The following is a 25,634-nucleotide window of genomic DNA, read 5'->3' on the forward strand; positions in this document are numbered from 1 at the left end:
TTTTCACCAAAGTTTTGCTAATGTTATAGCTTACAGAACCTTGGTCCATTTGTCAAAACTAAGAAGTTAAGATAATTACATTACCATTAACTAAACTACAGACATTATTTGGTTTCCACTAATTTTTATACTGATGTCTTTTCTCTGCTTCAAGATTCAAGCCAGGATATACAACTGCACTTACTTAGAGCACCAGTTTTTTTTTTTTTTTTTTTTTTTTTTTTTTTTTTGGTACCAGGGATTGAACTCAGGGGCACTCAACCACTGAGCCACATCCCCAGCACTATTTTGTATTTTATTTAGAGACAGGGTCTCACTGAGTTGCTTAGTGCTTCACTAAATTGCTGAGGCTGGCTTTGAACTCACTATCCTCCTGTCTCAGCCTCCTGAGCTGCTGGGATTACAGGCATGCACCAATGTGCCCAGCTTAGAACATGGTTATTTTAAAAGATCTCTGTGTAATTCTAGACTGCAGCTAGGACTGTGAACACTGGTATGGTGGGAAGTTACAATGCGGTTTTCCTCCTATTTGCTATTGTTCTTTGTGGGTACATTAATTTTTTTCCCACCAGGATATACTCATTACACAATGATTGCTTGAATCTTTTAATACTCTACACATGACCACAGAATACATAGTTCCTTAACATATGGATGGAACTTCAGTATTTATATTTTCATATGTACTTACTTAGACACAAAAGTCTATGAAATATGCTAGGAGCTAGTACCAGTTCCATTTTACAGACGGGAGAATGAGATCAGATAGGCTGGGTACTCACCCAAAGTCACCTGTGACTTTCTCAGTGCCTTTTCATGACGATGCTCCATCTTCAGAATGCTTCTGTGTCAATTTTACCTCAGAGAGTGGACCAGGTATGGAGACAAAAAGACTCAACTGTTGTAAGAGGATGAATCCTAAGGGTTTGCATGTGTACACTGTACAAGAGGCACAAAGGACAAAAAGCGGAGGGAGTCGACAGAAAGATGAGTAGAGTGCATTCGCAGAGGCAGAATCCTCTCTTTTTTTTTATTGATTAAAAAAATGACAGCGGAATGCATTACAATTCTTATTACACATATATACACAATTTTTCATATCTCTGTATGTAAAGTATGTTGACACCCAATTTGTGTCTTCATACATGTATTTTGGATAATGATGTCCATCACATTCCACTATCCTTGCTACTCCTCTCTGCCTCCTGGGGCCTTTCGGGGCCCCTATTCACACACAGCACCTCTGCTTTCTCACCATTCTCATTCCAACAGCAGAGTGCACTTATGTTTTCAAATTTTTCTTCTTAGTTTAGAACCTTGAGGTTACACAACTAAAATTCTGGAAGAATCCATCTGGCACCACACTGTACTTCCCTCTTTCCATGGTAAGTGCAGTAGCTATTCTTAGACATCCATGAATCCTAAGATATTACCACCAAAATAAAGTGTGAGGAAAGTGCAATTTTTCATTGGTTCTTAAAGTGGTTCTTACCCAAATGAGAGGTTAAGAATCACTCTACTGAGAAGTGTTTTGTTTTTTTTTAAGAGCTACAAGCTGATGAATGTATCAGAATTATTTAGGCTTATTAGAATCATTAGGCAGACTCTTAGATCTTACCTCCAGAGACAGAGTGAGGTTATGTGAGTTAGAAATAACCAGGTAAAATTCTAGACAGGGTCCACATGTTTATAGTTCCTGTTTTCCCAGGATTTCGCTTTTTAAAAGGTAATCCATTTCATTGGTATCTTCAAATCCAATTTGAGTTTCAGTATTTGTCACAGTTAGTAGTTATGTATTTTGTGTGTGTATATGATTGTCAAAGTCTATCCTACCTTCCAAAGGACAAATAACTAATAGGCATACCACAAATGGAGTCTACCACGCTTGGCAACAGTGCCGTCTAGTGGCAAGTGCAGGTATTTCTGCCAGGCTTGACAACGTGTACAGGAAGCCTAATGGTTCCCAAACTTGTTTCTCCAGCTGGACAGAAGCGGTCGTCTTAAAAGCAAAACAAGGGTAATCTTTTCCAAATTTCATGTAGAATCTTACAGAGGACACGATATTCCTATGCTGATTATTTTCTACTAGTGACCTATTGGTCTGTGACAATGAACCGACTTAGAAACAGCTTTTCAAGGTAGTTAAGCTTTTTAATCTGTGGACTAGTATGCGTTTGAATATTTTACATTGCTGATAGTATAGGTAAGGAAACTGGCACAGGACTCACCACTGGAACACACCAGAGCTAAGCAGAAGCAAATTTATTGTCAGGCTGTCTCTGCACAGAGAGAACAGCAGCAGATTTCTTCTGAGCCAAGCCTTTGTAAGTCAGAATCTAGGTTACACATTGCGGGTGGGTTTAGCCCTTGGTACTACAGGTGGAGAGCAAGCTTCAAAATCTCAAGAACCACAAAGAGGAGGGGGCAGGAGGAGCCAATATACTGCCACCAAGTTCTTGAACTGGCAGCCCTTGTACATGCTCAGAAAGTCTGTGAGCATTGTGGAGAGGGTGCAGGTGGGTGGGGGTGTTAGCTTCTTTGTGAGTGGGCTCTTGCAGAAGGGGGCGGGGGCGGAGCAAGGGGAGATGTCTGATCAGATTGAGGTCAGCTTGACTTAACTTCTAAATTAGTCCATAGTTATGTTAACAGGCTAACATTTCTCCCTTTTTGTTTTGATAAGAGGCTTTGGGGTACCTATATCAAAACAAAAAGGGAGAAATTGTAGCTGCTTCCTGCTGAAGATTCACAGGGAGGTCTCTGAGAGTGGGCTTGAGGACATGTCATCTTGGTGCTCAATCAGAAATTCTTGAAGCAGCCATATATTTCAGCCACTTCAAAAATTTCTGACCAATCACGCCTTAAAGAGCTGAAATATACAAGGCACGATTAAAGCAAGGAGAAATAGAGCAGCGAGCGGGCCTAGGAGGAGCAGTAACCATTTCATCAGTGGTGACCCTCAGTGGTGTCAAGTGTGTGTGGCGGGGAGGCTGATCTCCTTGCAGGACATCAGCCAGATCCCTGAGTTTATTAAGGTTTTTCCCACCTCTCCTGTCTGGTTATTCTGATGATTGGAGAGTCTCTGGTGAACCCAGAAGTGTATGGTAGCCATCTGCGTAGGTAATCAGATTGCCTCAAGTAGGGCTAATGTTTTCTTTTTATTTTTATGGACTTTCCTTCATTAGTTATCGATGCTCGCTCCCCGTAGAAGGCCCTGTGCATATGTTGGGTAGCAAAAGCATACCTGCTGCCTGTGTTAAGCGTTTACTGTCTTACCTCCAGCTCACCTTAAAGTCTGTGTTAGGGCAATTAGCTCCGCTCACTGCGCTGAGGTTCCCGTCAGGAGTGCTGAAGTCCAGATGATTTCTGTTTTCCTTGTGATTGTGGCTCCATCTGTGACTTGGCTGCTGTCATCCGAGAACAGGACAGCTTCAGCCTTAGTCAAAGGGACATTGTTAGGCCTTCCAGAGCTCACCTGGTCAAGCCTATCCTTGTGACTGTGGACGGCCTCGTGTGGCTCATCTTCTGGCATCAGCGAGGGGGGTTAAAGGCCTTGTGGGGGCAAGGGTGAGTCGAGGGCTGTAAAACGGTAGATGTGATATTGCACAACTATCTAGACATCTAGTGCACCACTTAAGAGGGTCTCCACACTGTGGGGTTGCCACTGTGAGGGATCGTCCCAAAGTTAACGCATTAGTCTCTTTGACCTAAGGGTAGTGGCTATCATGATCCATAAGCAGCAGTGCTATCCGGACTTACGCTGCCGGGTTTAATCTCTTTGGCCTTTTAGGGTTCAAGATCCTGGGTGAGGACCCCTTTGGTAATTCCTTGACTTTCTGTAGCAGGCAAAAGGGAGGTTAACAAGAGTAACAACATGTTCAGCGTGTGTAATAGCTATGTTGAATGTTGCCTTATACATTATAATCCTGTTTGAGATTATAGTAATTTTTATAATACACATTGATCTTTTGGACATAACTTTAAATGAGTTGAAGTCTGGCCTTTCTGGGAGCTATTTTAACATGCAGTAAGGTGGGAAGCAGAGCCTTATCTTTGGTAAGGTGGATTTTGGGTAGAGAGGTCTCTGTGGTGTGAATGTGATTTTTGCCTCTTTCTTATATATTATTTTATAAAGTTTATATATATTGTTTCCTGAGTCCATATGAATGTCAGCTAACAATATTTAAAACATGAATTAAAGAAAGGCTGAGAGGGCTTTTAATCCTTTTGTGGAAAAGTAGTAAAATGCTTTTGTGTTTTACAACATTAACCTTTGAACAGATTAGGATCTTTCTTACTAACTTAAAAATACATTTGAACTTTATCCCAATGTTAAAAGTACCAGAAAACCTTTTATATCTTGTTGATAGCAAGCCCAGTCATAGAACATTAAATTACATAAATAAGTCCTCAATAAAATTTGTTATCCTTATAAATGTAAAATTATCAGACAAGCTTAGTTTGGATAACACCAGTCTGATAAAATGTTTGGATCAGTTAGCTCTTAAAGAATTTAGACTCTGTAAGGGAACATCAGCTTAGTATAATGTTCATTTAAACTTTCTACCTTAAAGATCTGCATGTCTGGAAGATATGAACACATTTGGTATACAAATAAGAGCAATAGAATTACAATTACATTGATGTTTTTGTATTAATTAAGATTAGTTTTTAAAGAATAATTCAGATTCTGTAACATAGTACAATACTCTAAAACAACAGTTGTTGTTTAACCACAGTTGTATAAACTTTAATTTTTCTAAGATTAGTTGTTTCACAGAATAAAATTTAATAGCCACAATGTTAAAAGTAAAATTAATGTTTCAAGAAATCCTGGTTACTCTATCATTTAGATTAAATTTTGTTTTACATCAGTGTATGAACATTTTGACCTTAGAGAAAAACCTCAAATAGTTTTGATAGTTCCACATACATATAACCAACTTAGTTACACATCAGCTTGTTGCAATTTGTCCTTTTCTTACATAGTTGTCCTTTTTTAAAAAAAAAAATATTTTTCTTTGGGTGTAAGTTGACACAATGCCTTTATTTTATTTATTTATTTATATGAGGTGCTGAGGATGGAACCCAGGGCCTCACACATGCTAGGCGAGTGCTCTACGGCTGAGCCACAACCCCAGCCCCTACACAGATGTTCTTTATCACTTACTTAAACTCTTGTTTCACTTATTTAGACCCTCATGTTGTTCCATTCACACATGAGATTTTTTAAAAATTTTTTTGTTGTTGTCAATAGACGTTTATTTTATTTATATGCAGTGCTGAGATTCGAACCCAGTGCCTCACACATCCTAGGCAAGTGCTCTAGCACTGAGCTACAGCCCCAGCCCCATGAGATTTTTTTATATTTATTTTTTAATTGTAGATGGACACAGTACCTTTGTTTTATTTATTTATTTTTTATGTGGTGCTGAGGATCGAACCCAGGGCCTTGCACGTGCTAGGTGAGTGTTCTGCTGAGCCACAACCCCAGCCCAAGATGTTTTTTATCACTTATTTGAATCCTCTTGTTTCACATATTTAAGACTTTCACATTGTTCCTTATAAAGACTTTCTTACTCAGAAACATCTTAGCACCTTTAAGTTTCTCTTTCCCATTTGTTGACCCTTCCTTTTGTTCAAATTTTGAAACAAAAGATGAGAATTATTTCATTTTAATAAGATGAAAACCTTATAGTGCTCTAATTGAAACACAGGTTAAACTTTTGGACCTTTGCATATAGAAATCTTCTATAAACCATTTCATATAGAATTACATCTGTTTATCAGTTTATGAAAACATAATGTCTAAGTATATAGAATTATACCTTTTGGGACTTTAAATTTTTAGTAACCTTGTTTTTAGTGATGACATAGAATATTTTAAAATTCTTTTTTAAAAGTTTACCAATCTATGAAAAAAAACCCAATAAAACCAATAATATTTAATTGTGTTACCTTATGGAATTTAAGGAGTTAAGAGTACCTGATGTTATATTTAATAGTTAGCATGTTAATTTTGTAGATTAATCAGATGTTTCTAACAAATATGATTATGAGTAATACCATACATGTTGAAGCTAATATATGTTAAATCTAACTTACTTATTCCACGGCAAAAATCAAGACATTGTTTAATATACTTGTCTGATAGTTTGGCCTTTCCAGTACGACAAGCAAATTAGACTCCTTATGGAATAGTATTTATTATCTTTTCCTTGTTGAAGGGAAGTTCTAGAAACAATGGATATTAGACATTTTATAGACATTAACTTTGTTAAAGACATCTTCACTTTTATTTGCTCATCTAATTTGCTTTGAACTCTTTTAAATTACGTGAATTGAAGGTATTTGGATCCATTGTTGAATTTTAGTTTGAGTGCTCTATGTTGGTTTTGAGACATACACATGTGTAGACAAGACAGTACATAGAACAACAAGTAAAGGCCTATCTCTTTTAAATTTATTAGATTAAAAGCAAACTTTTGTAAATTGGACTCCATAAAACAGGTCTGATCAGAAGTTATAATTTAGGCACATAGGATTAAAACTATGAGCTGAAAATATAGGATTTAAAAACAGGAGTCCTAGGGAAAAAATGGTGTAGCCGTTAATCATTTCAGTTTAATAACATGAGAGAATCTCCCGTTAATCATTTTGGTTTAGCTGTATAAGAGAATGATAGAGAGAGAGAGAGAGATAGTGAGAGGGAGAGAGAGGAGGAGAGAGAGAATTTTGAAGTCATTTTCTGTGTTGCCACTAGGGCCTGTTGGATTCTTGTGTCTTTAAGATCTCCTCAGAAGGAGAATATTTGTTTGTTGTTTGGCTATTTATTATTCCTGTAATTTGGGGTTCTTTGGATGTATTCGGGGACCTGGAAAATTGGCTGCTCACATTAGGGACAGTCCACCTTCCAGTGTCCCTGTTGTTAACATTTGTGACAGGCCTCAGGTTAGGGCCGACTTATATATATATATTTGATACACCTTTATTTTAATTGTTCTATTTGGTGCTGAGAATCGAACCAGTGCCTCACACATATCAGGTAAGTGCGCTACCACTGAGTACCAGCCTCAGCCCCTAGGGCAGACTTTTGCCCAGAGTCCAGTCCATCCACATCGGGTGCGAGAGCAGTCAACAGCCCAATGGTCTGCCTGGTGGCATTTACGACAGGGATGGGGCTGGGGGGTGTTGCTGAGGATTAGAGCAGGATCTGACCCAAAGACCTGACTGGCCACATTTGAAACATGGTCCGGGTGGTTTCCTGGGGCGTATTTTGGAGGGTCTAGAGGTGAGTAGGGGCATAAGCTATGGGGGCGTTCTCTTGGCCTTTAATTGTGGAGGCCAGGGGCTGGTATATAACCTTAAGATGTTTCTCTCTCTTTTGTTTTTTTTTTTGGCTTCCTCCTCCCGGTTGTTAAAAACCTTTAAAATCTTATCTAAAAGTAGCTGCTGAGGAGACTCAGGGCCCTCCTCTAACCATCTGAGTTTTTGTGGATGTCAGGTGCAGACCCGCAGATAAAGTTAAAATGAAGGAGCCTGCCATAGGGGCTGGTGACATCCCAATTTGTGTATTTGGTGATAGCCTCAGTAAGTTGGGCCAAAAATTGGGCGGGATTTTTATTAGGTCTTTGGGTAATTTCCTTTATCTTTTTTCAATCTACCATGATTAGTAATAGTTTTGGGCTGATTAATTTGGGGTGGGGGGTAGCTAAAGGGCAGACTAAGGAGAAATGTAGGATATATTGGAATCAGGGAGGATGGGGGAAACTGTCTTCCTCCAACAGAAAAAAACAGAGGTGGAGCAGTGTGTAGAGGCCCAAATAATGAATGGCTAGCAATAGTTTTTGGGTGATTGTCCAATTTCGAGGGGCAGTGATGGCTAGGCAATTGAAATTAAGTCGGATGGGATTTTTGGATTGGGAGCTCCCCATGTGAGTTTAACAGCTGAAGCGGCTAGAGGCAGGCATCCCCAGCTCTAAACCAAACTAGAGGGAGTGGACACCAGCAAAAGCAGTCTGCCTGTCACTGGATTCACTGGATTCTCTGGCCCCAGAGCAAAGCCTTTTCAAGATTGAGAAGGGAGCAGTCACCCACATTCTGAGTCAAGCTTAGAATTAGGAGGCCTGTAAAGGCTAACTGCCAGAATCAGCTTGGGTCTTGGTGTCTGGTACCAGGGCTAATAGACTTCTGCTATAGTCCTTGAAGGACTATATATAGTCAAGACCCGTTATAGGGGCGACTCACCAAGGGGATCCTCCAAAAGGGAAGGGAAGGGAAGGAATGGTCGAGAGTCTTGGCATTGAGCCAAGACCTAAGTTAACTTTTGTCTTCTGAGGGTCCTGGTGCTGAAGGAGCCAAGTCTTAAGTTAACTGTTGTCTCTAGAGAGTCTCGGTTTTGAGCCAGGACCTAAATTTTGTCTCTAGAGGGTCCTGGCACTGACCTGGGACTTCGAGGTGAGAGGAGGGAAAGGTAAGGTCACTTACCAAAATAAGGCCTGTGTGTGGTCGTTGGAGAGCTCTCAGTGGATGGAAAGGGGTGAGTGGGAATCCTCCTGGGCCTTGGGTTTGGGAAAGGATTCTGAAGCTGCTCAGATCCCCCCAAGGGGAGAGCAAGGCGGATGGGATTTTCCTAGCCAGCACACCAATGTAAGGAAACTGGTGCAGGCCTGACCACTGGAACACACCAAAGCTAAGCAGGAGCAAATTTATTGTCAGGAATCTGACAGGCTGCCTCTGCGCAGAGAACAGTAGCAGATTTCCTCTGAGCAAAATCTTTCTAAGTCAGAATCTAAGTTATGCATTGGGGTAGCTCTTAGTATTGCAGGTAGAAAGCAAGCTTCAAAACCTAAAGAACCACAAAGGGGAGGGGGCAGGAGGAGCCAACATACTGTCACCAAGTTCTTGAACTGGCAGCCCCTATACATACTCAGAAAGTAAGTTAAAATCTGTGAGCATTGTGGAGAGGGTGCAGGTGGGTGGGGGTGTTATTCAGCTTTTTTGTGACTAGGCTCTTGCAAGAAGGGGGTTGGAGGAACAGGGTGAGATATCAGAGCAGACTGGGATCAGCTTGACTTAACTTCTAAATTAGCTATAGTAACAGGCTAACAGTATAAGGGGTTTTGTTTGTTTTGTTTGGTTCTGAATTAACAGGATATAAACCTTAGGAACAGAATTACTATACAAACTGGATAGAGGCAAGAGAGAGCATTACAAGTAACTGGCTCTCAGTGCAGGGTCTACTGGTCATTGCATGAGATGAAAAAAATGATTCTCATTGGCCTTTAACTTCTCCGAATTGCTCAGACACCATGACATAATCCTCCCGACGTGCATATTGATTCATAATTTCATTTTAATTTCAGTACCCATGAAGTTTGAAATAAAAGAAAATCCTATTCATTAACCCCTGGCCCAGTGTGGGGTTTCCTTATAACATCCATCGCATTTGGAATAAGATTTACTTGAGGTTCTTTCCTGACAAATTGTTGTTTTTATTATGGGAAAATTAGAACCTATTGAAGAATATATTCATCTTTGTATTCCCATCATCCAAGGAGAATTTAACAACAGGTCTTTTCCTGTGTGGCAACTGCATATACGCATAATTTTTCTTTAAAACTCGGGTCATTCGTTGGGCATGGGTGGCTTATTAACGATGAATCGGGTCCTCTTTGTCTGTAAACTTTCACCCAAGGGTACCCACTCTGGTGAGGCGTGGGAACTCGCAACCGCAGGCAACAGTGAGAAGGGACGGCCCCAGCGGCTGTGCACCACTCAACCGAAGCTTGGGTCTGGCGACCCGGGAACCCAAGGTCCTCAGCTTAGAGACCGAGACCTCCAGGGCTGCCGGGGCACCGCCAAGCGCGCGCGCCACTAGGGAGCCGCACTGGCTACTGCGCAGGCGCCCAAACTGGAGGGCGGAAGCGGAAGGCTCGACGCGTCGGTGGGAGCCTGAGTGACCGTAGCCATGCGCGGCCTGGAGGAGTCCGGGCCTCGACCCACAGCGACCCCGTGCGGGTGCGTAAAGCCAGCCCTGGAGACAGGTAACTTCTAGGAACTGGCGGTGCCCACTCAGGAGAGGACTCGGCGCAGGCGGCCAACTTCGTGCCTAGAGAGAAATAGAAATGCGAGAGACTGAACCGACGTGCGTCATTGTCCTACTTGTGGCGAAGGCACAGGTCACGTGCTCGGTCGACCACGTGACGTAGCGGAGGCGAGCTGGTGACGTCATCGCGCATGTTCCGTTCTTGTTTCAGGGCTTGTACGGTTCCCTGATCTTGGCGCGGTGGCCAGAACTGCCACGTGCAGTGTAAGGGCTTTTCTCCCTGCGGAGGTCTCTGTGCAGTGGGGGGCTTAGGCTGTGTCCAGCTGGTGAGGAGGTAGATGCCTTAAGAGAGAGCTTCCTGTGCTCTACGACGTAGGGAGGGAGAAGGGAAAGTTTGGGGAGAGGAAGCCTGAAAGATAAGCATAAAGTTATCTTTATTTACCCCTCTTTATGGTGAGTGAAATATTAGTTTTAGAACTAGAGAATGCAAGTGAAAAGAAAGAAAAATAGCCTGCCATGACGCAGAGAAAACCACCGTTAATACCTGCTGTGTGTAGTTGTTCTCGTTGCACACACGCTGGGGAAATGAGAGGAAATGCAACCACAGTGTTAATAACTTTGAGAAAAATATGCGGGTCAGACTTGTATTCCCAGCTACTGAGAAGGCTTAGGTGGGAGAATATCTTGAGCCCAGGAATTGGAGGCCAGTCTTGGTAATATTGTAGACCCTGTTTCAAAATATATGAATACACACACACACACACACAAAATTGTATTGAAATTAAAAACAAAATATTTCACATACAAAAATCTTTCCATGGCAATTAATTCACTTTTATTGTACTGTAACGTTATCAGCTGGTTCTCTATTGTTGGACATTTGAGTTATTGCCAGTTTTTATTGTAATTGAAAGATTCTTGAAAATCTTGAAGTCTATATATGTTCTAACTTGAACTTAAGTAAAATTTCATAGAAGTTGCTGTTACCTGGTCAAAGGTTATGCTGATTTTAATTTTTTCTTTTTTAACACATTACCAGATTACAAGTGTAACATTTTGGACAGGAACAAGCAAGAACCAAGGCTCAGGGATTCACAGCTTGGGGTGTGGAAATTGAAAATTTAAAGTGTTAAATGGACCAATGGTGCAGGGAAAGTGGTTTCAGATTGGGGAGAACTTTGAATACCAGGCTAAGAAATATGGAGTTTACCTTGGACTTGGTGGTGCATTTCTGTAATTCTAGCTACTATGGGGGCTGAGGCAGGATGATTGCAAGTGGAGGTCAGCCTTGTCTGTTTCAAAATAAAAAGGTTTGGGGATATAGCTCAGTGGTACAGTACCTCTGGATTGAATACCTAGCAACACACATATAACATGCATATGCAATATGTATCGTTAGGAGCAAATCTGAGAGGATAACTTCATTTTGATAAGTTTTAACCAAGTTTTATTTGTGTGTATGTATGTGCATGTGCGTGCACGTGCCAGGGATTGACTCTAGGAACATTTAACCACTGAGCTACATCCCCAGCCCCTTTTTATTTTTAATTTTAAAGCAGGCTTTCACTTATTTGCTTGGGGTTTGAGCTGGCTTTGAACTAGTAATCCTCCTGCCTCAGCCTCCCAAGTCAGTGGGATTACAGGCATGCACCACTGCACATGGCATAAAATCATATTTGAATAGGAAGTGGAAGACCAAATTTAGGTTCCTTTTTAATCTTAGGGAAAGGAAAGATATGGCATAGGTTAAAAGCAGTCTAGGGCTGGGGCTGTGGTTCAGTGGTAAAGCTCTTGCCTCGCATGTATGAGGCACTGGGTCTATCCTTAGCACCAAAATAAATAAAGATACTGTGGGTTCATCTACAACTAAATAAATATTGAAAAAAAAAATGGAGTCTAAAAAGATGGAAGTTGTCCGGGTATGGTGGCACATGCCTGTAATTTCAGTGGCTCGGGAGGCTGACACAGGAGAATTGCAAGTTCAAAGCCAGCCTTGGCAATGGCAAGGTGCTATCAACTCAGTGAGACTCTATCTCTAAATAAAATACAAAATAGGGCTGGGGATGTGGCTCAGTAGTTGAATGCCCCTGAGTTCAATCCCTAGTACATCCCCCCCACAAAAAAAGATGGAAGTTGTTGGCAGTGCATTAGTTCTTGGGATGGATATAGGTATACAGGATTTCATTATAATATTAGGCTTTTTAATTTACCTATATGTTGTATATAATGTTATATGTATAAAATAATATGGTTTTTACAAATGAGAAGTAATAGAAGGTACTGTGAGGTATAGTCCTAGATCTGTATGGTTTTACTGCTATTGCTGATAAGATAGATTTCATGGAAACTGGAAATAAAATGGAGGTCTAGATTGCCTTTGTATCATCTCTTCAAGAAACTTAAGACTTTCATGAGATGGGGGTATATATAAATTCAGAATGGACTGAGCATGTGGTGTGTGCCTATATCCCAGCTACTTGGGGGGCTGAGGCAGGAGGATTGATGGAGCCCAGGAGTTCCAGGCTAGCCTGGGCAACATAGTGAGACAAAAACAAAACAAAAAAGAACAAAACCCAGTAAGTTTTAATTTGCATAACACCTGGTGGGGTTTTTAAACTATGAACTAGAGACATTGGAGAAGTCATGTTTTCTTACACCTTTTGACTAATGATTTCTTACCTAATTTTCTTCTGCAGGGAATCTATTAACTGAGCCAATAGGCTACTTGGAATCCTGTTTCTTGACCAAGAATGGCACACCAAGGCAACCATCCATTTGTAGCCATTCTCGGGCCTGTTTAAGGATTAGAAAGAGCATCTTTAATAATCCAGAACATTCCTTGGTGGGCCTAGAACAGTTTTCCCATGTTTGGTAAGTTGTTTTATAGTTTATGGTCCTTTGAGCCAGACTTGCCCCTGAGTGAAGTACTCCAGTTGAAGGCAAATTTGGAGTCTGACAGCCAGACTACTCTTATTTATTACATGGAATGTTGATACCACATTTGTCCATGTAATTGTTTTCATGGTTTGGACACCTTCAGAAAAGTTTGGAATCTACTATGGGGGTTTATTTCATTTGCCCCTGATTCTAATTGTGATGAATCCCTTCTGTTAAGCTGAAACCTTTGACCTTGATTTTGCCCATGGGTCACCTCTAGACCAAGAGTCAGCATACTACAGCCTGTGGACCAAATATTGTCCACTCCTGTTTTCATATGTTAGCTTTGTGAGACCATAGCCTTACTTATCTGTTTATATATTGTCTGTGACTATTTACTGTAGCATGCCTGTTTGTTTGCATATAGTGTGTAGCCACTGTTATGCAACACTGTTGTAGTGGCAGTGTTGTGTAGTTGCAACAGTGACTGGTTAGCTTCAAAACCTAAAATATTTACTATCTGACATTTTACAGAAAAAAAAAAAATACGAATCCTGATGTAGACTCATGAAGTAATTAAGTGTACTTGTCTGAAAAGACAAGAAATCTGCTGGGTATGGTGGCGCTACTGTAATTCCGGTGGCTCAGGAGGCCAAGGCAGGAGGATTGCGAGTTCAAAGTCAGCCTCAGCAACTTAGTGAGGCACTAAGCAGCTCAGAGAGACCCTGTCTCTAAATAAAATATAAAAAAGGGCTGAGGATGAGTCTCAGTGGTTAAATGCCCCTGGGTTCAATCCCCAGTACCAGCAAACAAAAACAAAACAAAACAAAGACACCAAACAAACAAAACAACAACAACAACAACAAGCAGGAAGCCTTAGAAATCTAGATACTACTGGCTATCATTTGGAATTCTTTCTCTGTCCATTCTTCTTCACCCCAACATCAGCAGTCTACATTGGTCTCATTTTACTGGTGGAGATGTGAAGTTTTTTATTCTGAAATAGGTTATTTTTCATATTTATTTGAGGACATGGGTAGATTAGAAAAACGTGGTATCCTGACATAGTTTGTATGATCTTCTAAGTTGAAAACATAGTTGGTATAAAAGATTCGGGAGTATGTAGAGATTTTTATTTACCATTTCTATTTTTCTCCTTTCTTACTCCTATCTCCCAACACTCTTCAGAGGTTATTATTGTTAACAGTTTTATGTAAGTCCTATCAGACCTATTCTTTTTTCCTTTTTTAATACACAGAGAAGCATAGATAGTCACAGAGTGGGTGTTTGATTTAAAAAATGGAATATGTTTTCTTCACTTAATAGTCTGTGTCATGGAGAACTTTTATGGCAGTACATGCAGATATACCTTTTTTGCTTTAAAATTGTCTGTTGCAAAATACAGATCTACCATGTTTTGATCATTTGATTGTTATGGTAGTACTGTGACAAACCCCCTTGGACACATTTTCTTGTGTATTTGTGCATTTTTATCAGTAGGATAACAAAAGTAGATGTATTGGACCAGAGAGTGTGCATATTTATGATTTTGGAGAGCTACTTTCAACATTGCTCTCTAAAATTAATCTTACACTTACATTTCAATAGTCTATGCAAATGACCTTTTTCTTACACCTTCCCCAGCACAATATGTTATCAGTATTTTATATTTTTGCCTGACAGAGGAGAAACAGTATTTTGTTTTATTTAGTGAGATTCATCATCTTTTCATATGTTTTTTAGCTATTTAGAATTGCCTGTTTTTGTTCTTTGCTAAGTGTCCTCTATTGGTTTGTCTTTTTCTTTTTTGGTGCTGGGGATTGAACTCAGGGAAACTTGGCCACTGAGCCCCATCCCCAGCCCTATTTTGTTTTTTTATTCAGATTCAGGGTCTCCCTGGGTTGCTTAGCACCTCGCTTTTGCTGAGGCTGGCTTTGAATTCACAATCCTCTTGCCTCAGTCTCCGGAGCCACACAAGTGTGTGCCACCGTGCCTAGCTATTGGTTCGTCCTTTGCTTTGTGATTTTTTTATGTAGTAGTAATTTATATCCCATAGATATGAACCTTTTGTATGTAGCTAACATTTTCTGTTAGAATGACATTTTGTAATGCATAAATTTAATGATTTAATGAATTCAAATCTGTTATTGTTTTTCTTCATGGCTTCTTGGTTTTGTGTCTTTTTTAGGAAGATCTGGTCAAGTTATTCAACTTTTCTGAGCTTCAATTTCCTCATCCCTTAAAATGAGGGATAATTTATACGTCTTATGATTGTTAAGATTATTACATGAAATGGCTATAAAAATGCTACCTGGAAAATAGCAGGCACTTAGTAATTATTGTTTATTCAGGCATGTGAAAAATGTCTGTCATAGTCCTATGGTACGCCAGTCATTGTGTGAGGTATAAAGGATCTAGAGACCCATGACTTTATTCCATCAAGGAAGAGAAGTGGTATTATTTTCTCCTGACTGATTAATTCCATTACAGACATTCTTTTTGTTAGTTTGTATGAGGGGGTTACTTTCCCCCCCAATCAGTATGCTCATATTTTACTCAGTGGTTTGGTTTATTTTCAATAGGATTTTGTTTGTTTTTCACAAAAATGGTCATTTGAGCTATAAGGCAAAAGTGCAGCCCCCTAGGCTGAATGGTGCAAAGACTGGTGTGTTTTCCACAAGGAGCCCTCATCGTCCCAACGCCATAGGACTGACCCTGGCCAAGCTGGAAAACGTGGAAGGTAACCCATTTCATTTCTACTTTTATCTTCTTATCTCAAAATGTCTTGTAAAGCCTGGTGTAGTGGCTCAGGCCTGCAATCCCAGCTTCTCTCTCTCTCTCTCTCTCTCTCTCTCTCTCTCTCACACACACACACACACACACACACACACACACACAGGGCTGGGGGTGCAGTTCAGTGGTTAAAGTACCCTCAGTTTCAATCCTTAGTGAAAGAAAAAAAAAACTTGTAAAATCACTACAGCATCACTGCTTGCTGCTATTCACATGAACACTACTGATGTTAAGCTCCCGAGAACCCCTAGATATTGAGGAACAAATGATGTTTGAAAGAAAGTTGCTTTAAAACACTAGGAATTAAACTCTCCTGGGAAGCTCAGAATTTGTTTTTAATCACTCATTTATCCAAAAACATTAAATTAGTGGGGCATGCTGGTACACATCTTTAATTCCAGCATCTCTAAAGCCTGAGGTGGGAATAAGGCAGGTTTGACACCAGCTTAAAATAAAATGGCTGAATATGTAACTCTGTGGTTGAGTTCCCATAGGTTCAATCCCCAGCACTACAGGAAGAAAAACACATTAATTTTTTTAAATATCTTTATTTTTATTTATTTTCAAGTAGTAATGAGGCTTGAATGCAGTGCCTCACATGTGCCAGGCAGGTGCTCTACCTCAGCCCCACGTTAATTTCTAAAAGAAAAACTTATAGACTTCATAATCATTAAATTATGTAACCAGATTTTCTCAGACTTGGATTGCAGTAAATACAAAATGATTAAAAATTAATTGGAAAAGCTAATTTTTACTTTAACCAAAATAAAGCAAATATGACTGTTTAAAAAAATTAATTGGAAACTGGTCATAGTGGCACACACCTACAATCCCATGATCTTGGGAGGCTGGGGCAGAAGGATTACAATTTTGAGGCCAGCTTCAGCAATTTTGTGAGGACCCTAGCAACTTAGCAAGACCCTGTCTCAAAATACAAAATAAAAATAAAAAAGGACTGGGGATATAGTCAATGGCTAAGCACCCCTGGGTTAAATCCCTAGTACCAATAAAAAATTGGGTACATTCAAATGTAACTCATGGTAACTGGTCATACTTGCAGACCTAGTAGGCACAGAGTGGTGGTTTATCACTTCTTCCTTGAGAACAAGGACATCATGGCTGCAGCACAGCCATCAGCTCTGCTGTGTGTCAGGGCCTGGGCTGAATCACACTGAAGTATCGAATATCTGGCGAATTGTGGAAGTGTCTATGATCTAGGCAGAAGATGAAGTGCCTGTGTGCCACCATGACCAGTTTCCAATTAAGTTTTTTAAACAGTCATATTTGCTTCCACAGGATTGGTTTTAACTGTGTGTTCCCATATAACCTCTAACAGTTTTAAAGATCTTCACATTCTTAAATCACTCATATCATATCACCTGGTAAATATGATGTAGGCAGAAGATGAAATAGCAGATAGACTAGGAGCCAGAAGACCATTCTGGGCTTTGACATTCATAAAATGGGCAAAGGAGAAGAACCTGTCCTCTCTCTGACTCCACAAGATTTTTTTTTTTTTAAACCATCTTTGAAAGTCCTTTTTTGGCTATTGATCACTAAATAAATAAATAAATGAGTGTTTATTTTGCTCATTTTTTCCCCAGAACTTAGAATTCCTTTGCTGGATTATACTCAACCAGGCAGGGTTTGGGTAGATTTTCAAGGAAATTTGGTAGCTGATCCACCTTGAATTTTATGATGGTTTACCAAAGTGGGTAATAGTGTTGGCGAAAGGCCAAACCCAAGACCCTGTGAAGGGTTGTGGCTGACGCTCCCCATAGCAGAAGACAGGTTCCTAAGAGAAAGCATGATAAATTTATTAATGTACACAGGGAAAAATCACAGCATGGGAGTCATACACAAAACAAGTCTTCATGAACTCCTACCTATGCCTTTCTTTCTCCTGCAGGCATTGTTAGGCATAATTCATCATTTATAATATCCAAAGTCATCTTTTAAAAGTTTCAGGCTTATTCATAGTAAGCATGTTTTAGAAACCAGAGTCCATATATAGTCATTTTTTTTAATATTTATTTTTTAGATGTAGATGGACACAAAACAATGCCTTCATTTTTATGTGGTGCTGAGGATCGAACCTGGGTCCCGCCTGTGCTAGGCAAGTGCTCTACCCCTGAGCCACAATCCCAGCCCCTCATGTTTTTCTTAAATGGAGACAGAATCAAAATGATCCCTTGCATTTTTTTTTTAAGTTCTTTTTCAGACAGTTTACCAAGACACTATTAGTAGTAGGAAGTGAACAATAGCTGTCTTAGGACAACAGGAGACCTATCATTAATTTTGGTAATAGTGACTTATTTGCATCCTACTTCCTTAAGTCTTGATGAATATATTTCTATTGCTGTGTAACAAATTACCAAAGATGTACCAGTTTAAGTAGCACATATTTATGATGTATTTGAAACATTGCTACCTTTTTGTAGGTCAGGAGGTCACCTTAGCTGGGTCCTCTGCTTTGGATCTCCCAGGAGTACAGTTAAGTTCTTAGCTGGGATGAATTCTTATCTGGAGGCTTCACTGTGGAAGAATCTACATCTAGACTCATTGAGGTTGTTGGCAAAATTAATTTCCTTGTAATGTATGACTGAGGTCTTGAGTTTTTTGCTGGAGACTATTCTCATCTCTAAAGGCTGCCCACATTTCTTAGAGGCAGCTTGTAGTTTTTTGCCACATGGACTTTCCCAATGTGCCTGCTTATTTTGTCAAGCTGCAGAGAGTCCTTCAAGTGAGTCCACCAGCAATCAGGAATCTTGTAGGAAAACGGAGATACTGGAGGGTAGTCTAGCTCTTTTGTTACATTCTGTTGGTCAGAATCAAGATACAGTCAAGAGGAGGGTTACACAAGGACTTAAGCACATGGATGTGGGGGTCTGGGGGCTACTTAAAGTCTGTTTGTCACAATGGAAACCTCCTTGGACCATCAGTGATATATTGAGGAATGTAATGTGCCTGGAACAGCTGTAAGCACCAATCCTGCAAAGATGGGTCAATGCCAGCCCATGCTCACGGGGCCTGCTTGCTGTCTAGGGATAGACTCCAAGCAAGTAATTGCCACTCTGTGTAAAAAGGGCTCTAGTAGAGATTTTGCTTATGTCTGGGAGTTCCAAAAAGGTTTGCAGACATGTTCTGTGAGAGCCTTGAAGAGCAGGTAGGATTTTGGCAGGTAAAGGAAAAGATGGGTTTTAACATTTTTAGTTACAGATGGACACAACACCTTTATTTTATTTATTTATTTTTATGTGGTGCTGAGGATCAAACCCAGTGCCTCACGCGTGCTAGGTGAGCACTCTACCACTTGAGCCACAACCCCAGCCCTGGCTGTGAATATTTTTTAAGAGTATTTTTTCACCTTACAGGTGGAGCTGTTTACCTGTCTGGAATTGATATGATACATGGCACACCTGTATTGGACATAAAGCCCTACATAGCTGATTATGATTCGCCACAGAATTTGATGGAGCCTTTAGTGGACTTTAATTTACAGAATAACCAACCTAAGCCAAAAACTGTGTTCCAGTGTGAAGGCAAGAATGACAGCTATGACCAGCAACAGCTCTCAGGGTACAGTGACTCTCAGCCCCATTGCAGCACTGAGGAGAAACCTACATGTCCTGAAGACAGAACTTCCAAAGAAAGCTACCCGAGATGTGACAGCACAGGGGAAGGCCAGCAGACCTTGCCTACGCACAGAGAAAGAGCAACGGATTTTGGTTTGGAATCAAGAAATGATCAGAGTCCTAGTGTGGCCGAAGAACACATTGTCCTGTGTGGCCTGGAAAATAGCTGTCCAGAGGAAGGTACAGATGAGGGGCCAAGGAGTGAGGAAGGAGCAGCGGAAGGAGCAGTGGAAGGAGCAGCGGTTCTGCAAGGGAGCAGTGTTGATTTGCAGCCGGCGCCTCCTCTCTGCGGGGCCAGGAGGGCTGATAGAGCTCCCCACAGTGTGGTTCCTGCCTGGGTGAGAGAGGCCCCTGTGGCCCCTTTACAAGTGCGGTTTACTCCTCATGCTGAGAAGGAGCTGGGGCAGCTCAGTTCAGGAGGTGAACCAGGTACCCTCAGTTTCTTGTTTCTGAATGAGAGATGAGCTTTCATTTACTATCAGACATAGCCAGGTTTGGTATTTCCAGGCCAAGTATATGAAGTATTTGTAGTATGACTGATTTTTTAAGAAACAGGTGTATATATATTTGGGCAACACTGGTGTATAACGACTTTTGTTTGACCCCTGTGTGGTCAGTATAGTTAGTTCCAGACAGGCATTCAGTACAGTTTTTACAGAGTGGCTGCTGTCCCATGAGGCAGCTGTGATTTACAGCCCTTGTCTTCCTGTTAACAGTCATTCTTTGCCTTTGCAAACGTCATTCAGAAGCTGAACTGTATTCATTTCATACTTAGGTACACCAAGTTTCTTCTCTGTTTTATTGCCTGACTAGAGAGATGTTGCATTTTGTTCCATTAACTGTTAGATCAGCCATCAGCACAGAGGACTTCAGGAGCCCACAGTGAGAGGGGAAGAGAATTTGCCCTCACAAAGTCCTAGCCCTAGAGGCATGTACTTTTCTGAGGGAACAGGATTTTTTTTGTTTTGTTTTGTTTTTGAAGATAACCTCAACATTTTATTATCTTCATAACAAAACAAAACAATGAAGCTTAGAACTGGATCACTTGGCCCTTTCTCTTCTTATCAGAAATATGGAATGCTTCACGAATTTGCTTATCATCCTGTTCAGGGGCCATGCTAATCTCTGTATTGTTCCAATTTTAGTATATGTGCTGCCAAAGTAAGCACACAGGGTGCTTTTTTGGAGTCCGTTTGACACATGGTTCTTAACACATGTTATTTGGTTTCACCAGCCCACACAGATCCCAGGTTGCAATCTAGAATGAAGGAAGGGATTATTCAGAAGTAGGAGAAGTGATGCCAGTAAGAAGTAGCCTCTTGTCAGAAGATGTCAGATTCCAAAAAGGTAGAAATCTGTTCGTTGCGTTATATCACAGTAAAGACCCAACATAGTCTTGTAAAGAAGGGAATACATTCATTGATTCTCCAGTCATTCACTGAACTTCTAGGCACGAGGCACTGCCCTTGGTCCTTGGAATAAATCAAATGAAGAAAAAAGATTAAGGACTAATTAGAACAAATAACTTAATTAATTAAAAAAGATAAAGGCAATCCCTGCCTTCATAGAACTTGAGAAGCAAACTAAAAACATATTGTACAAAACGTAGAAAGATGTTATATAGAAAGGCTGATGCTAGAAGGCTATAGTGGTTATAGGAAAATGTAAAAAAGAGTAGAGCAGGGTCAGGTTGTGATGATTTTAAATAAGGGGTCAGAGTAGTTGTCACTGCAAAGGTGCATATGAGCAGAGGCCAAAGAGGTGAAGAAGTAAGCCAGCCTTCCAGGGAGAGGTTGTGCCAGCCCGTGGGACAGCCCGTGGGACAGCCAGTGCACAGCCTTACAGTGGAAGGCTTGTGGCGTGTGTGAGGCCATGTGGCAGAGTGGACTGAGATGGGCAGAATGGAGAAGCTGAGGTGAGAGAGGCTGCAGGGACGGTCTGCGGGCACCTGGGTTCCAGGGAATATTATAAGGACTGAAGTTTTATCTTGGGAGAGGTCGAAGGCAAAGGAACTTGATATCGGTATTCCAGAGAATAGAGCTTTATTCTTAACCAAAGCTTTTGATTTTAAAATTGATATATTTTTTGAAAGTTTTGCTGGGGTCAGATCACTGCCCAATTGGTAATAAGAGATTTCTGGGATGTCAGTGGCAGGCCGGAGCTCCTGAATCAGGTAATGAAGCCTTTCATTCCATATTCAGAAAATAAAGGCTTAAACAACCACAGAAATTAGTTTCCCCAACTTTACAAAGAGGGAGAGAAGGAAGAGGATAGGAAGGTGTTTGGAACTTAGCCTGAAAGAAGTCCTCTTAATTGGAAAAGTCTCAAAATTGGGGCTGATGAACTGGGGTTGTGGCCCAGTGGTAGAGTGCTTGCCTAGCACGTGTGGGGTATTGGGTCCAATCCTCAGCACCACATACAAATAAATAAATAAAATAAGGGCATAAAAAAACCTTGGGGTTGGTGACAAGTGCCCTAACCAACTCTGGAGATTTCCCTGTTTCTTCCTGCCTGGGCCAGGGCCAGCGACAGGGTAGCACCCCTTCCTCTGGAGGAGGCAGCAGGTGCCCTCTACCTCTGGAGACAGAGGCCTATGGGTGTGAGCAGTGGGCCTCTTGAGAGCTGTCTTCTCTCCTTTTCCCCTAGAGCTTTATTCTTAACCAAAGCTTTGATTTTAAAATTGATATATTTTGAGAGTTTCCTTCATCACTGTTTACAGTTGCTGGGGGGAGGAAGGCTGGTTGGAAAAGAATCTTGGGTTGGAGCAGAGGAGTGCTGCCTGGGAGGCACTTTGCTACACTGCCCCTTGTCGAGTGCCACCTACTGTGGAAAGTTCTCTTTTTCAAGTTATCATGCAGTGTATTTAAGGCATTTCGAATCCACCTTATTGATAAAAAGTGGTTAAAAAGAGAAATTATGCAATAAAACAGAGACTGATAGCAGCAGGGTTCAAGCTGTTAGGAAACAGACATGGCCTGAGGATGTTCAGCACCTGGAGGGTGAGCTGTTGAAAGTGGTGGGGCCTGGTGCTAGCACAGAGGTCTGGGCAGAGCTGGTAGGGCTCAGGGAGGGGGGAGTGTGAATTGGGTTTGAGGGCAGAAGATGTGGGAAGGCTTCTTGGAGGACGTTGTCCCTGATCTGTTTGGAGAGACGGGAATCACAAGTCAGGAATGGAGGGCAGAGAACTTGTGCCGGTTGGCCAGACAGCTCCTGCAGCATTGGTGTGGAGGACTGTGATGAAGTCTTTCACAGGTGGCCCTCACAGTTATTTGATGTGCCATGCAGCTGGGAATGCAGCTCTGTAGTAGAGCACTTGCCTAGCATGTGAGGCCCTGGGTTCAGTCCCTAGCACTGCCAGAAAAATAAGTTAATGATTTTCTGAGCCATGCAAGGAATCTTATGACTATAATTAGTCCTTGTTTTTTCATTAAACATGTATTTCATGGACAGGAAGGATGGCAAATTCGAGGCCAGCCTCAGCAACTTAGTGAGGCCCTTAGCAACTTAGTGAGAATCTGTCTCAAAACAACTTTTAAAAAGGGATGTAGCTCACTGGTAAAACACCCTGGGTTAATATCCAGTACCAGGAAACAACAAAATTGAATCCACTCTATGAGGGACAAAGATCCACTGCCCTTCCAGGTGCTATTTTGAGGAGGAATGGCCTTCATTTGGATGTTTTCATTTAAGTGTGTAGATATTTTGTTTAAAAAAAAAAAAAAAAATATATATATATATATATATATATATATACACATACATACACACACACACATGAAATATTTATTTTTTTAGTTGTAGTTGGACACAGCACCTTTATTTTATTTATTTATTTTATGTGGTTCCAAGGATTGAACCTGATACCTCACATGTGCTAGGCAAGCACTCTAACACTGGGCCACAACCCCAGCCCCAAATTTATATATATTTAAAGATATTAACTAGGGAGGTTTTGCCATTTAGAGGTAAGTATTGGCTTACTTGAAATATGTCCTTGGACAGCTTCCTTGAGATGCCTTGAACTATCTCAGTGTATCTGTTTCACTTTTGTCCTAGAACTCTCTTCTGTCTCTGTTCCTTCGGGACATGTAACTATGGGCTATGATCCCCAGCCCTCTCATTCCTGTTGGCTAGTATCAGAGGTATATATGAGTTTAGTTCACTCTCTTGTGGCTTTTTGGCTTTTTGAGAATACTGGGACTATTTTTTTTTAAACTATGTCTCTGTTTTAAGAGAAAAATTACAAAGATTTAAAATTTACATTGAGTGTAGAAAAAGTGTCATTTTGATTGACACAAAATAAAACTAACGCCTCCTACTTAGAAGTCTAATGAAATATGCCACCATGTTTTTTTTTTGTTGTTGTTGTTGTTGTTCAGTAAAATAAAAATTGGGAGGCTGGGGATGTGGCTCAAGCGGTAGCGCGCTCGCCTGGCATGCGTGCGGCCCGGGTTCGATCCTCAGCACCACATACAAAGATGTTGTGTCCGCCGAAAGCTAAAAAATAAATATTAAAAAATTCTCTCTCTCTCTCTCTCTGTCTCTCTCCTTCTCTCTCTCTCTAAAAAATAAAATAAAATAAAAATTGGGGGGGTACACAAATTAAATCTAATGACAATAAGTAATGCTTAAAGGTGAAACTCTGTATGATGGAATAGGTCCAAACCTTGTTCCTTTCAGGAACCCACCACATTCCATATTGAAGCTTACTGTCGTGAAATTTAACCTGTGTAATTTTGAGCATTAAGTTGTGCTCTCCTCATTGCAGGTATGGATCAGCCGTCTTTTAGGTATTTTCAGTCAACAGAGGAAGCGAGGCGTGCGATTGAGGCCGTGCTGGCAGCTGATCCTCGGTCTGTGTATCGCCGCAAGCTCTGCCAGGACCGCCTTTTCTACTTCACTGTAGACATAGCACACGTCACTTGCTGGTTTGGGGATGGCTTTGCAGAAGTTCTAAAGATCAAGCCATTTCTTAGCCCCTGCAGCTGACTGCCCTGCAGAGTCCTTGGTGTCCCTGGGATCTTAAGCTTCCATGGTGGTTGAGACAGTCCCATTGACCTCTGCATGTGACTTCTGAGTTTTCTGTTCAAGCTGATGTTGTGTCTTCTTTGCAGAAGGAAGCAACACTTTGTGCTCTGTTTGATTGGTAATGTTCAAAATATTTATTTGGAAAAACATTAATAAATTTAACTGGGAGATATAAAATATGGAGTAATCACCAGATGCTTTTTGACCTGCTGATATTGAAGAATCTTTTAAAGAAGCTTGTAGTTCTTTGCATTTGATCAGATGAGGCAGAGATCATTCTAGCGGAGGTTTTCAAGTTAGAATTGATCTGTTGCACAGTTCACATGGGTTTTACTGTCTAGAAGAGCCTGACCTCTCTCTCAAACTGAGTTATAGCGTCTTTTTTTTTTTATTCACCATTTTATTTTAAATTTTTTTTAATTGTTGATGAACCTTTATTTTATTCACTTATTTATATGTGATGCTGAGAATCGAACCCAGTGCCTCACACATGTGAGGCAAGTGCTCTACCACTGAGTCACAACCCCAGCCCAAATTATAGCATCTTAAGAAGCTAACATATAAAAAACAAGTGACTTTAGAGAGTTTTAGAGATTAAACTGCTGTGTTTCAGAGACTTTTTGATAGATACACACACATGTATATATTTAATCCTGATTCCAGAATAAATACTCTGATATTTCTTTGGCTGTTCCTTAATATCAGGAAAGAAAATCACCAGCCAGGCATGGTGGTGCACGCATGTAATCCCAGAGGCCAGAAGACTGGAGAATAGCAAGTTCAAAGCCAGCCTCAGCAACTTGGCAAGGCCCTCAGCAACTTATCAAGACCTTGTCTCAAAAAATAAAAAGGGCTGAGGGTGTGGCTGTGTGGTTAAGCATCCCTGGGTTCAATCCCTGGTACCAAAAAGAGAGAAATCACTACCCAGAGCTCAAGAAAGAAATATTTACTGGTTTATTTCTTTTTTAAAATATTTTTTTAAGTTGTTGAACCTTTATTTTATTCATTTACTTATATGTGGTGCTGAAAATCGAACCCAGTGCCTCATACATGCCAGGCAAATGCACTACCACTGAGCCACAATCTCAGCCCTACTGGTTTATTTCTTACTTATTTTGTGACTACTTGTTGAGAAGCTACCATGGGGTTTTGGTGATAAAATGAGATAGATGAATAAGATGCAGTTATGTTGCAAATCATGGTTTGTGGAGGAAGTAATATAGGAGCAAATTATTGTATTAGTTTGTTAAGTACAG

At 40.8% G+C, this 25,634-nt stretch overlaps 1 protein-coding gene and 1 non-coding gene across 3 annotated transcripts; one reads left to right on the forward strand and one right to left on the reverse strand.

The window, feature by feature from the left end:
• The first annotated feature begins 9,924 nt into the window (after positions 1-9,924).
• Trmo (tRNA methyltransferase O) lies at positions 9,925-24,592 on the forward strand. Of its 2 annotated transcripts, none has more exons than XM_076843255.2 (5): positions 9,925-10,043; positions 12,742-12,916; positions 15,505-15,662; positions 19,090-19,779; positions 24,119-24,592. In XM_076843255.2, exons 1-5 carry the CDS (start codon positions 9,968-9,970, stop codon positions 24,337-24,339), a joined length of 1,320 nt encoding a protein of 439 aa, XP_076699370.1. In that variant the 5' UTR covers positions 9,925-9,967; the 3' UTR covers positions 24,340-24,592. The 2 variants fall into 2 exon arrangements, with proteins under 2 accessions (XP_076699370.1, XP_076699371.1); XM_076843256.2 differs by lacking the exon at positions 9,925-10,043 and adding an exon at positions 10,288-10,309.
• Positions 20,417-20,519, reverse strand: LOC143393163 (U6 spliceosomal RNA). The gene has a single exon (XR_013090483.2). It is a non-coding gene; the product is annotated as a U6 spliceosomal RNA (small nuclear RNA).
• Positions 24,593-25,634: the final 1,042 nt, after the last annotated feature.

The sequence above is a fragment of the Callospermophilus lateralis genome, chromosome 2, assembly GCF_048772815.1.
Source record: "Callospermophilus lateralis isolate mCalLat2 chromosome 2, mCalLat2.hap1, whole genome shotgun sequence".
In the NCBI taxonomy this organism is placed as follows: domain Eukaryota; kingdom Metazoa; phylum Chordata; class Mammalia; order Rodentia; family Sciuridae; genus Callospermophilus; species Callospermophilus lateralis.

What these genes read in the sequence shown, in the direction of transcription:
- Trmo (XM_076843255.2), top strand. Translation starts at nt 9,968, where the DNA reads ATGCGCGGCCTGGAGGAGTCCGGGCCTCGACCCACAGCGACCCCGTGC. An exon ending in GAACAGTTTTCCCATGTTTG is followed by an intron (nt 12,917 to 15,504) that starts GTAAGTTGTTTT and finishes TATTTTCAATAG; the next exon opens with GATTTTGTTTGTTTTTCACA. An exon ending in CAGTTCAGGAGGTGAACCAG is followed by an intron (nt 19,780 to 24,118) that starts GTACCCTCAGTT and finishes TCCTCATTGCAG; the next exon opens with GTATGGATCAGCCGTCTTTT.